This window comes from Aptenodytes forsteri, unplaced genomic scaffold (assembly GCF_000699145.1).
Source record: "Aptenodytes forsteri isolate BGI_AS27 unplaced genomic scaffold, ASM69914v1 Scaffold142, whole genome shotgun sequence".
NCBI lineage: Eukaryota > Metazoa > Chordata > Aves > Sphenisciformes > Spheniscidae > Aptenodytes > Aptenodytes forsteri.
In genome coordinates, this window is record NW_008794598.1 from 3,564,470 (window position 1) to 3,577,972 (window position 13,503).

The following is a 13,503-nucleotide window of genomic DNA, read 5'->3' on the forward strand; positions in this document are numbered from 1 at the left end:
GCCAGAGGAGCCCCTGGAGAAGGGGCGAGAGGGCGGCGCGGAGTCCCCGCGGGGCCTCTGGGGAGCCGGGCTGGTGCGGAGCAGCCTGGTGTCCTTCGCCGTACCGCGTGTGGACTTGTACGCGGCGGGCCCGGAACGGGGCCAGGCCTGCTGCTCCGGCGAGAGCCATCTGCCCCAGCCCCTGCGAGCCGAGGTCCCCGCGGAGGCCTGGCGAGGCTGCCCCGCGCGGGGCGGCTTGCCGGAGGTCGAGTTCCTCCGCAGCAAGCGCTTGGCGTTTCTCCAGCAGTGGCATTTGGCGAGCGGTGGCCTGGCCGCGCCAGACTCGGACCACGGCTATCACAGCCTGGAGGAGGAGCAGCAGCAGCAGCACAAGGGCGTTTGTCAAGAAGAGATAGGGGGACGGCGGGAGCAGCGGTGCGATGCCGGGGAGTTGAAGCGGCCCGAGGAGCAGAGCGACGCGGGGAGACAACCTGGAGGCGGTCCCTTGGAGCAGGAGTGTATAAGGGGTTCGGCTGAGAAGGGGGCACTTGAGGGGGAAGCCTTGTCTGAAGAGGATGACGAGGACTCCGAAATAGAGCAAAACCTCCCAGCTTCAGCCAGACCTGCCTGTGCGAATAAACTAATAGACTATATCATAGGGGGGGTTTCCAGTGGGGACGAGAGTGCGGATGATGAGGAAGACTGGGATGATGATGATGACGATGACGATGACGGGTTTGATAGCGAAGGGCTCCCCTCGGATTCAGATGCTGGTAGCCAGGACGGGGAAAGGCTTCATCTCTGGAATTCCTTCTACAGTTTGGATCCGTACAACCCTCAGAACTTCACAGCCACCATTCAGACATCCTCCAGCAGTCCGGGAAAGGATATGTTGGATGTGGAGGAGGAGGAGGAAGAGGAAGATTCCTCATGGGCGGAGGAGTCTTCAGGCTCTCCTCATGCTAGTTCTGAAGAGGAGGACGAGTGGGACTGTAGCAGTGTGGATGAGGCAGAAAACTTGAAACTTTGGAACTCGTTCTGTACCTCAGATGACCCATATAATCCTTTGAATTTCAAGGCAGCCTTTCAAACAGCAGAGAAAAAAGGGACGCCTGGTTTAAAAGGAGCAGAGAGGCCGAGTTTGGTCGCTTCTGAGCGTAGTCACTTAACTGTCTGTCGGGTGCAGCTGGAAAAACATAACTGTGGGGTTAGTGACTTTGTGCAGCATGACATTCTTTCTGGTGAGAAATGTAGAAGTACCAAGCGGAAGAAGGTATATACTTTGTTTATGATTTTGTGTTTTGGGGATGCTTAAAAAAAAAAAACACCCAACAAACCCACGTTGCACAAAGTGGCACGTGAGTGGGTGAGGTCACTTGTGCCAGGATTCCAGCCACGGCGGTAGGCAGATCATGCCCCCGTGAGCTTATGGTCTAATTATTTGACTGAAATGAGTGTGCCTCATGCTTTACACGTGATGGTAGATTTCATAATTCAGTGGCACCGGGCAGATAATTACTTTAAATTTCTTTTCTAGACTCGAAGTTAAATTTTCCTTTTAAGACGTAGTTTTCATTGTGTATTTGTGTTCTAACGTAGTTTTCGTCATCAGAGAAACGGATGAGAACTGTGATGTAGGTTTTTCCTCTGGAAAGTACCAGTTTCTGTTATGAATAATATTGTTAAAGCATTTTAGGTCCTTTGTGTGTGTGTAGTGTAAGCGAGAGAAAGCACTGTAAACGTTTTAGGACTTGTGACAAGCCTGCTTGAGTTACAAATGTCTTTTGGAGTAGGAAGAACTCTTCTGTTGTGGGTTAACACATGCTACAGTAAGCCACTGAAGTTTCAACAGAGAGTGTAGTAATACTCCTGTTTCCATTTAAGAGAGTATTGTAATTCAGCAGTCTTTTAATAAAAGGATGTAATCTGGAACTGGGCTTTTGAGCACAAACTGGAAGTGTGATGTGTTTATGAGGAGTTAAGTGCATTAAAAAACTTCTTAATACATGTGCTAGGATTCAGGTAAATAGTAATAAATTTGTCTTCTCATGAGTTTTGTGATGCTACAGATATACAAGATGGCTTTTCAGGCGTAATGGCTGAGTCTTGCCTGATACTTCAAACACTTGTATGAGTTGTGATCCCAAGTCTCAGGGCAATACACTAGTGTAACAAGTTACCAAAATAGAAAAGTTGTACAATGCTTGCTTTAGCGTTCTTACAGGCGAGAGATTTGTTTGCTCCTTTAATGGAGAGCCTGACTGGGAGGTAACTTTATACCTGTTTTTGCTAGGGCAAGTGGCATTTAGTGGTTCACACAGGATGAACTATTATATTTTAATCTAAATGGAAAATGCTCAGTTTCTGCAAGAGGTCCTTTGTAACTGGCAGCATCTGTCTGAAATGCTGCAAGGTAGCACTGATGAGCCCTGCTATAAGTTCATACCGCTGTGATCTAAAATCTTGTTGCGTGTCAGGGATGTAGACTTAACAGTAGTAATTTTTTGACTAATCTGTTGTTTGACTCTCTGTGATCTGTTACATGGTGAAAGACTGATGATCTAGATGCAATATTTCGCGTGATGTTACAAAATCCAGTAATTGTGCCCAAGGGTGCCTTGGACTGATGTAAAAAGCATGTAAGGTAGGAACTCGCAAAGGGATAGGCTGATGTAACAACTCCGTGTGCTTGAAAGCAGATACTTAATTAGGCCCGTCTGCAAAACAGAGCAGAGATTGCCGGGCAGTGACCGGGGTGTTCCCAGGAAATCTTCAAGCCATTCATCCTGCTCAAGGCCATTTGCTATCTGGCATCCTGCAAGCAAACAGCAGCAATATTCATGTTTGTAAAGTCATAAAACCTGGGAGCGTTTTGTTTCACTTACGAGTTAGCAATGCATTGACACTATGCAAGGACATGTGGGGTCTGATGCCCCTGCTTTCACAGACTGCTCGGCAGTAATTTGGGATCACTGCACTAGAATTAGGTGACTTCTGGAGGTTGCTTTCACACAGTCTCTTGTGGCTCTGTATCCTCAACTGCTGATTATTCCTGTAGGTCATCTCTTCCGTAACTGTTGTCTTCATGTTTTCTGTGAAGGTTGGAAGATGGCTCTACCACAAAAAGCAATCTCACTCTATGCTCCTCACTGTGTTAGCGTGAACTGGGTGTGAAACCAGGGTTCTGTGTTAATAAAAGGTTGGAACGGAGCAGCAAGTTTTTTGTACCCCCCCACGTTTTTTCCTGACCTTCCAGAAGTAGCTGTCCTGCAGCAAATTCAGTGGAGTCTGTAACGACAGTGTTTGGCTCGTCTTCAAGAATCGGTCCTAGTCTGAGAGTTGATGGATGCTGACAGCTAGTTAGTTTGCCCTTTAGTTTTGTGCTTTTTGTACAGCTAAATGAAAAGCAATACATAATTCAGTAGGCGCTTGAGATAGTCTGGCTTTTGCTTATTGCTCGATAACAGAAAGACTTAAATCCTTAGTATAGTAATAGTCTAAATACTGTGAAGTTTAGATCCTGAGCCTGTAAGTTTCTTTGTTTTCTTAAAATAGCTTAATAGTTCTTAAAAATAGCGAGGAGTGAATGTTTTCATACGTATTTTAAAGTGCCATGACTGACTTCATTTTGTTGCATGAACTTAAATACACTGGAATTTGATACCACCTCTAAATAGACGGGTTTGTTCCAGTCACGTAGTGATGAGTGTTGCTTCCTTATATGTAGCATAGTGTGATTTCTTTTCCTGGTGCTGAAGTACAAGCTGACTCACATGATTACTTACTCTACAGAACAATGATTTTTCCTCTTTTTTATTATGTAAGCTTCAGTAGTCAGAGATGTTGGCTGGTAGCATATTTCTAGCTTTGAGTGAGTGTCCTGGCATATCCTGCTGAGTAACCTCCTTGAACTGTATCTGTAAGGTTATAACCCAGTACTGGTGTTGGGGGGGGGGTGTGTGTTGTTATTTCACAGGGAACATTGTGTGATCTGCCGTCAGCGTAAAGAGGCCTCTTAGGCTGCAGTTTAGAAACTCCGTAGTAGTTTGAGCACTACTTTTGGTAGAGGGAGAAGTCAGCAACTGGTTGCTTTTAAAGCTGAGAGGTGAAATACACTCCGGCCTAGGTGGTGCAGAGACCTAGCGTGAACTGGTAGCATATCTGAGGCTTTTTGCTATTTTAGGCATTTAATAACTTCTGTTAAAAAAAAAAATTCGTATGTGCAAATAAATATTAAGCTCCTTTTGCGTGAGTGTCTGGCTAATGCTTTTCTAAATGACTTGTCTTTTCCAGGTAACCTTCCTTGAAAAAGTTACTGAGTATTACATAAGCAGTGAGGAGGATCGTAAAGGACCCTGGGAAGAGCTTGCACGAGATGGATGCAGGTTCCAGAAACGTATCCAAGAAACAGAAGAAGCCATAGGATACTGCTTCACAACAGAGCATAGACAAAGAGTATTCAATAGACTCCAAGAAACCTCCTACAAGAGGGTTGATCTCTTCTAGCACCTTAAAAGATCTGGTAGTTGTGTGACCTTAAGCACTCGTGAACATCTTCAAAACAAGAAGTGGCAGCTGCATGTGCTATTTTGAAATGGGGAGAGAAGTGGGATTTTAACACTTTCTTCCCAGTTCGATATTCAGCCAATATACCTGTGTGTCTCATTTTGATATCCAGACAAAACCTTTTGAGTATCATCAAGGGTAAGGGTGGTATAATTGCATTCCTTTTAAGTAACACTTGAGAAACAGACTGCTTTAGGTTAAATCCATTCCAAAAATGCCTTGTCTGCCGTATGTTGAGAAGTGGTGACTATTAAGTTGGATTTTTGCACTTTGAAAAAGCAAAACCTATTTTGAAGGAAATATTTATGGGGCTCAGAACCTAGTTATCGCAGTTTTGATTTAAAGTTTCTAGAGGTATGTGCTACTTTCTTGTGGTTCTCCATTTTCTCTAACTTGTACAAAAGTCTCAAATTTTGTTAGCTAATAACGTTAACTTTACTGGGCAAAGCAGATAGTTTATTCCTTCCTTTTAAGATCCCAGTTTTGCATGTAATCTAGTGTTTGGGTGTTTATGTAACGCTTTGATGTCGTAATATTTGAGTCTAGCACACTGGGGGATTCAGGGGAACTCTGGTGCACTACAAGCCCTTTGGTTTGTCTTTATTTAAATAATACCTTTACCCAGTACTGTTCCAAAGGGTGTCGGCTGCTTGTGCACCAAACCTCTTTGCTTTCAGGGCAATAAAAGGCCTCATCCTGATCAATAATTAAAGCTTCAAGGTATGTGTCGAGGCTATGGCTGATAGCTTGGATTTAGGTAGCCACGCAAAGGGAACTAGACACTAGTTCTTTAGTTAATCTTAGAGTAACTTTGCCGTAATTGATTCTGCTTTCTGAAGGTGGATTGAAGTGGAGGATTCTTCATATTTTGTGTATCCAATATGCTTGTTCTGGTACTTGTAAGGAGAACTATCTTTGACTTACGGAAATCTAAGGCTACAAATCGCTGTGTTCTTTACCAAAAGCCAGTATTAATAATACCTCTATGCGTCTGCACTTTGTTCATCTGGTACCAAAATAACATTTCACACTTGGGGTCTGAAAGTTGAGGTCCTCAGTGGAAGGAAAACACTCCGTATTTATGTTCCTAACTTAAAATGTTTAATTGTTGTTTCAGTCAAAATAAAAAAGCAGCACCATTTGGATATGCGTTTGGACCTCAAGGATGTTGTGTGGCTGTTATCCAAGCAGGTATGAGGTCATGCAACGGAATAAATACCAAACATCAAAGAATTCGTATCTGTTTGCACAAAGTTGCGTGAATAAATTATTTGGTACTTGGTTCATTCAGCTGACTAGAATTGTTTCCCTTTTTTTTAAGGGAGAAACCTAAAAACACTTCAGATTTGTCATCTCATTAATGACTTCAGTTTTTAATTCGGAAGAAAATTACAGATACAGAAGAGCTTCACAGAGCTTTACTGAATTTTCTGCTTTATCGTGCCATCTTTTTGACCATTACTTTTAATTCTGTCTCAAAAACTTCAGAGTTTTTGGGTTTATACTTTGGGCTTACTGCAGGAGGTATGTTGTTTGAATTTAAAAATTACCTTTCTCTGCTACAAGTTAGAAGTGTTACAATTACGAAATTCAGAGGGTTAACTGTGAACTACGGTAGAGTTGTCATGTTAACTTAAAATACAGCCGAAACTCAAGCAGCCTTACAGACTGGCTGCTTGAAAGCAAGGCAGGAATGTTCTTTTTCATGCCCACGGCATAAAAAAAAAATTGGATTCTCCTTTCCTACAAAAGATAATTTTACTTGTGAAATCGTAATTCTAATCATGCCCTCAAATCCTGTGAAATAACTTTTAATTTTTAGGAGTTTGTTTTCCTGTATCATATTTAAACTCAAGCAGCCTTACAGACTGGCTGCTTGAAAGCAAGGCAGGAATGTTCTTTTTCATGCCCACGGCATAAAAAAAAAATTGGATTCTCCTTTCCTACAAAAGATAATTTTACTTGTGAAATCGTAATTCTAATCATGCCCTCAAATCCTGTGAAATAACTTTTAATTTTTAGGAGTTTGTTTTCCTGTATCATATTTGATAACGGGTGTTCTGCTTTTTTGTTTAGGAAAAAGCCCGCAGGATGATAAATGTAGAAGTTCAATAGAAAATTTGTTGACTTACGGTCCAAGTGTGACCAAGCAAAAATTGCTCTTGGTAAAATATACTATAGTCATTTTTCCATGACTCTCCTAGTTTCTTCGATCCTGGAGAACTTTTTGGTGCTTCTGTTACTCTGGACAACTCGCTTGGTTTACTGGTGCTTGTAAGAAGCTTTAGAGTGGTGTGAGTTAACACCCGCAAATACCGATCCGCTGTTGGCAGAGGCTTGGAAAAGGCTACAGCTGGAAACGAACAGAACTGACAGATTGGATGTAAACTAGATTAAAAACCGCTGCTTCCAAAGTGCTTCTAACATTTGAGAAATTACTTTTTTCCAGCCTGCAGTGTATCAAGCGTTCTGTTCAAACACTGCTGATTCTCCCTGAAACATACCTGCTTGGGTAAGCTTTTTCCCTCTCGCACCTCATGTTTTCAAAGTATCCAATGTAAGGTGACAGGAAATGAACACTAAATTCATCACCATAAACATCATCTTAAAAGCAAGCTAAGCTTGGTTGTCACTGTTTTCCCTATAACGTATCTTAAAATGGTCATACAGGATGTGTACATGTGTAAGTGCTTTGGGTGAGACAGTAAAAATAACTGAACTTTAAATCAAAACTGTAATTATCAGATTTTATTTTTGTATAATTTAGAGAAAGTTAGAAAACCTTCAACATTGGCTTTATACAGATTTTAATTGATTTGTGTCGAGTTTGTTGGGTTTTTATATCTAAAGTTATATTTCTGTACATAATAAAACTATTCAGAACTAATCTGTGAATTGTAATAAAGATATTTGCAAGATAATGCCAAATTGTTTTTCTTTGAACGGACTTACGGGAGACGTCAGGTAACTGCGAAAGCACGATTCGTGCACGTTTGTTTAGCTTTATGAGAATATTAAATTATTTTTAATCGCTTCTGGTGTTTCAGAGGAGGTTATTGTAATTTAGGAGCAGGCACTCTCCCCTGTGAATTTCCTTCCAAACCAGTAACTCTGTGTGATCGTAAGGGCTCCTTGTGCTGATGCAACTTTTAAACTAAAATGCAAAGTGTGCAAGTGCAATTACTTGTATTCAAATTAGGTGTTGGCTTGCTGTAAGCAGGGATGTTAATGTTTTGTTGCCCTAATTGAAGCTGAGTATTGAGATTTGGTTTTACTTTGCTCACTGGTTAGCATAACTTTAAATGCAAATACTGCGTGGTTTCGAAGGTATTTCAGGGGTTTTTTTGAAGTATTTTCAGGCTTTGCACTGAAACAAATTTGAGGTGTCACCTTGTTGAGTGGAAGTGACTTGAAGGCGCCAAACATCTGATCTTTCTTCAATTAGAGAAGAGCCAGAACGCTTCCCTGTGTTTTGCCATGTAGCCTTGGCCTGTGATGCAGTGGATGATTGGTTCCCTTGTTTATGTTTTAATGAATTGGAGTAAAATGTTTGGTAAGGAGCTCAGAATACGCAAGAGCATAGGAAGGTGGCAATGCCCAGTGACAATTAATCCTGCACAGCATTATCCAGCATAATTATCTTTAATGAATGATTTTTTGTTGTTGTTGTGTAAAGCTGCGTCTGTCACTCTGTGTTTTTTAGACTAGGGGATACCATAATTTTGGCACAGTATTCCGCGAGCGTGAAGCTAGAATGCCTCGCAGGAGCTGGGCGCTCTCTGGGGCGTTGTGCCCCTCGGCTGGGGCTGGTCGGGTGCGGTGGCTCTTTGCTGGGTGGGAAGGAGGAGGCTGGAAGTGCTGCGCTGCTGCGGGCGCAGGCCGGGGTGGCAACAAGACGTGGGCTTCCTATCTCAAAGGGGTGAAGGTGCCTGGAGTGGTTTGCAGACACCGATCAGCTTTTCCAGGGGTTCCCAGGAGCTCACTGGGAAATGAGGCTGGCCTGGCTGGGCGTGAGGATTTCGGCCTCAACCAAAACCCCGCTGATGAATTTCCTCCGGAGCGGCGATACCGGTGACACGTGTCACCGGTAGCTCTGCTCCGTGTGTGACACGGTCATGGCGTAGGAATCTCTGGAATGGGTTCAAGGGCCGCAGGTTGGTCACACCTTTTCTAGAGCGACGTTTTGGGGGGAGAGCTTTCAAGTTATTCGTCGTTTAGCTTACACCTTAAAGAAAAGTGATGCATAGAGCTCTGTACTGGCACGGTACTATATACTGTTTGCTCCTGTCTTGCAGCACAAGCCGTGTTTCACCCTGCGCTTGCATCTTGTCTGGGCATCTCTAAGACACCATTGTGCAGTATTTGTTTCTGTAAGAGTATCGTGGGTAGAAAACTGCTGGACTAGACAAGGAAACACATCGTCTGAACTTCCTGCAATACTCTGTTTTTAAAATAGTGAACAAAGCTGAACATGGTGAACATAATAATTATGAACCACAGTGGGTTTTAAAAGTCATATTCACCTGTTCCACTGGCTCTGAAATCTGCCTTAAAAATGAACATTGTAATTTCTCTTCGCACAGTGAGATAGCTTAAAGAAATACAGTTAGCGTGCTAAATGAAAGCCTCTATGTATCTGGCAGTGCATCCAGATGCCATCTGGAATGTAGAAATCCTGCTGGGATTTCTTTATTCTGTCAGCACCGAGGTCTGCAGTTGGAGTTTAGCTGACAATTTATCTGTGTGAGAGCAGAATCGTTCTTGCTCTGGTAGCTGTGTCTGTTTGTCAGCAAAGCACACGGGGAGTAAATAAGCTGCTATTTTTGTAGTCACTACTGACTGCGTCCACTAAAATGCCATTTGCAAATTAATGTTGCTGCGGAGCTGGTTTGGTCCCACAAAAGCAAGTTTCTTCTGAAACTGGCAGGCAGGAGAAGGCAATGGCACTGTGAATCACGACGTGATTGCAATTCCAGGGAGAGTCCGCTGCTTTCCAGCCGCACGGCCTCGACCTGATGGGCTGTAACTCAGATATAATCCAAGGTTTATTTCAGCGTGTGCGGTGCTGGTGGGGAAATGGAAGTCTTGTAAAAGCTGTCCATTAGTCCTGAGGTTATAAAGTATTAGAGCCCATTAGCAGGAGGCATCCATCTGCCCCTCCTGCTAATGCTCACGATAAGACTGTTAGCGATAAAAACACTGGCTGCTTTGTAGACGCCCCAGCTGTAGGGGCACATCGGATATTCATTGCTTTCCCTGCCTGTCTTGTTTTCAGGATGGCAGGCAGCGTTTTGCTAGACACGTGAACTGCCTTCTCCGTTCTTCCTCTTGCAATCACTAAGTGTGTTGCTTCCCGCAAAAAAAAAAAAAAATAATAATAATCCAACAAAACCCCTGCCTGTAGAAATGTACTGGTTGGGGTATCCAGCTCTGGCAGGCTGGACTCAAAGCTTTGCAGCGGCTGAGGGGAAGGAGGTCTTCCTCAGCACGGTTTACTGGTTCAAGGGACAAACCTGGTTTGCACTAGCCCGCCAGCTGTAAAACGAAGCTGTTGAAGATAAATTTCTGCTCTCTTTGTCACAGATACAGCCTGGACAGCTCTGGATGGTGCTATCTTAAGCTAAATCTAAAAGCCTGTCTTTAGAGAAGGTAGCTGCCACAAAGAATAACTGATACGTACAGAGCAGAGCAAAGGAAGGTCCTGCTTGGAAAACAGGGCTTTGATGCTCGATGGGTCTGTGGAGGTTTGTGTAATGGAAGCAGCATGTTTAACGTTGCTGTGGAGCAGCTCTTCCTACCTCACTGCTGCGTGACAGCCCGGCGTGAGCTGCTCCTTGCCCCGTGGGAAATGCCGGCTAGCTTCCTTTCCCGTCACCGAGAGACGAGGCACCTCATCAGAAGCAGAAAATAGCTACCGGCTGCAGCCCTTTTGCATGCAAAGAGCAGCCTTTGGCTGTGAGCATTTGGGATACGGTCCCAGGTTTCTCGCTGGGGCTTTATGCCGAGAAGAAACAAAGACCCAGTTGGGGGCATTTGGGTTCAGCACCTTCTCCCTTTTCCTTCTCGTGCACCAGGCTTCTTGTTTTAGGCTTGCTGTTTCAGGTTGCTGAGCTAATTTAGGCCAGATCTGAGGTTAAGCAAGGCTTCTGGCGAAGGGGAAGCAGGAGCATGTTAAAAAGACTTCGTTTCTAGAGCTGGGGGGATGTTACGCTGGCACCTCTCCATGCCTCCTCCCGTGCCGGCTGGTGGGAGCTATGGTAACGAGCCATACAGGGGTTTGGAGTTCTCAGGATGGATGTGGGAGCGGTGGGTTACTGTGCCTGGTAGTAAAATCACTGATTGGTGATAAAAGGCTGTTAAACATCTGCTTGCAATCTGGGTGTCTGGGCTCCAGCGTACCAGCCCGGTAGAATCCACTGAGCAGCACCCACTGGCGCTCCCGGCAGCGGCGTTCCCTGGCAGCATCTATCAAATTACAAGCAGTTTACAACCAGACGTAAAGAATATGAAGCAATTAGGCTTTTTGCTTAGCAACTCCCTCTCGCTTGAGGTGGTTACTGGTGCCTGTGCTCGAGCTGGGAAAGCCAAGAGGGAGCAGTGTGCTCCTGCCTGCCCCGGTATTGGAAAGCACGGTGGTGTGACGGCCATCGTGGCCCCAGCCTGGCTCCCAGGTGGGGCCTTGGAGCGGTTGGATGGGCAGCGTGTGGAGTAAAGGGGAGGGAGGAGATAACAGCTTGAAGTTACGGGGGGCAGACTGCAGACTCTTGTATATTAACAGTCGGGGAGAGGGCACAACGTGCATCTCGGGGTGCATCAGGTTGGGTCCGGTGGAAGCGCCTGGCCGACTCGCTCTGCAGCTGCGTTTCTGGTCTTGTTTCTGGGGAAGCTTTTGTCCAGGAGATGGTGCCAGAACCGTACGGCAGCGCGGGACTCGCAGCCGGCAACGCTGCCGGGGCCACCGCCACCCCAAGGCGCTTCTGGCTGAGTGGGTCCCCCGGCTGTCCCCCCCTGCAGAGCCCTCTCCCACCCATCCCTCCACGGTGGCCCGAAGGCGCTCTGCCGCCTTGCTCTGGAGTGAGCATCGGGGTGGGACGGGCGAATGTGGGGCAAGTGCAATAACCATCCCTTTCTGTAGGGTGGGACGGGCGATGCAATAATGGGGGGGCAAGTGCAATAACCATCCCTTTCTGTGCAGAAACACCCAGTTTTGTGGCATTCCTAACATCTGACCCACGAGGGCTCCATGCACGAAACTTCCTCAGCCTTCGTTTGCCTTCCTCGGCAGGGCCGGTCACCCACGATGGGCTGGGAGCTGGGTGTCGGGCAGCAGCCAGGGCCAGACGTCCTCTCTGACCACAACTAAGCCACAGCGGTGCCTGTGTCACACCATTGCTCACCCAGCGCAGCCCTTTTCCGCGTGCTTTGCTCCCTTTGTTCTCCGTGTGGTCCCACCGTGGCTCGAAGCGAAGGCTCAGGGCTGCGTGGATGTAGGAGGAGGTGGCTGCCGGTGGCTGCTCCGCGGGGATCGTGGTGCCGGGCTGCTCCTGGCATGTTGGCAAGCGAAATCCTTCTGCCCAAACCGGTGTCTCAGGCACAAAGGTGACCTGGTGCCCCTGGAATTGCCAGCGGCCACGTGTCTCCAGAAGATGGCTGATGTGCTGGGACTGTTTTTTGCTATAGCAAATATATCTGCTGAGCTTCTCCATCTCCTCCCTCCGCCCGATCCCGGCGCAAATCCATTTCCCCACTGGTGGGCTTCTGCTCTCAGGATGGTCCCATGGGAGACCGGTGGCTTCCCCATCCCTCCATGTCCCCACTAAAGGAAGGACACGGTGCATGGGGCAGAGGTGGCGGTGTCCGATGCTATAGGAGCCTCCGTGGGACCATCAGTAGAAACACTGAATACGGGTGGTTTTGCGAAGACAACCTCGGTGTGTGCCTGCTTGCTGTCCCCTTCCTTCCTAACCTGGGTGGTTGTGAACAAGGAGCTTTTAAAAGGATTTTAAACCAAATGAAAACAAAAAGCCCCGCTGGTATTTCCCCTTTGAATTTCCATTGGATTAACATATAAAGAAATAGGGAAAAAATTCTCTTGTGGAAAGCAATAAAAGCTGATTCATTTACCTGGCAGGAGAGAGCCTGGAGCTGCTCGGGATTCTTGGCTGAAGGTCCTACAAAGCTCTCCAACAACCTCAGCGTTATTTACCCGGGGGGCTGCACCAGCTCCCTCTCCTTTCTGATGTTAGTGTCTGATTAGCCGGTCCCCTGTAATCGCCATGGACAAGTGAAGGGGACCCTGAGAATATGTATGGCCAGGGAAATGCACCCCTCCCTGGGGGTTACTAGAGAAGGAAGGAAATCTTTCAGGATCAGATGAGCTCATCTGGCACGGACCCTGATCCTGCATACCCTCGGGGTACGTGTGAGAATAACTCTGCAGTAATTGGAGAGGTTTTGCCCTGGGCTGGAAGGTGAGGGCCGTGCAGAGTGAGCTCCTAACCCTGGGACTGCAGGGCGGGCTCGGTCGGTTCTGGTTCTCTCAAGGTTTCTGTTTCATGTCTATATAAATACACTGGCATCGGTTTTGAAAGCTCAGTCCTGAAAGCTGTATGATGGGGAGATCTCAGAAGAGTCTCGGGAGTGGTGCCTGGAGCCGCTCACAGACCCGGGTCCCCAAAATGTTTGTGCTGAGGACTAATGCCATGTGTGAGCTGTGACTCAGGTTAGAGGCTGCTTCCAGTAAAGAAACCCCCCTCTGCGAGCGGCTGCAGAGGCAGGGTGGTCAGGAGGACCCGTTCTTTCCAGGAGCGCCGTGGTTATCCCCGCAGTGCCTCCCCCAGCGCTGAAATAGGATTAGGTCAGCTTAGGAACAGACCTCTCGCTGCGTTTGACTTCATAAAATTATTTCTGCCTTGAGCCAGCACGTGCCACAAGCCATCTCTCGGCCAGGGCTGGCTA

The 13,503-nt window shown here is 46.4% G+C and overlaps 1 protein-coding gene across 1 annotated transcript in view; it reads left to right on the forward strand.

Moving 5' to 3' along the window:
* Positions 1-6,070, forward strand: part of PPP1R15B (protein phosphatase 1 regulatory subunit 15B) — a 7,902-nt gene extending 1,832 nt beyond the window's left edge. The window contains exons 2-3 of the mRNA XM_009272918.1: positions 8-1,252; positions 4,273-6,070. Of these exons, the coding sequence (XP_009271193.1) occupies positions 8-1,252; positions 4,273-4,485 (1,458 nt within the window). The 3' untranslated portion in view covers positions 4,486-6,070. The remainder of the gene's footprint in view (positions 1-7; positions 1,253-4,272) is intronic.
* The last annotated feature ends 7,433 nt before the right edge of the window (positions 6,071-13,503 follow it).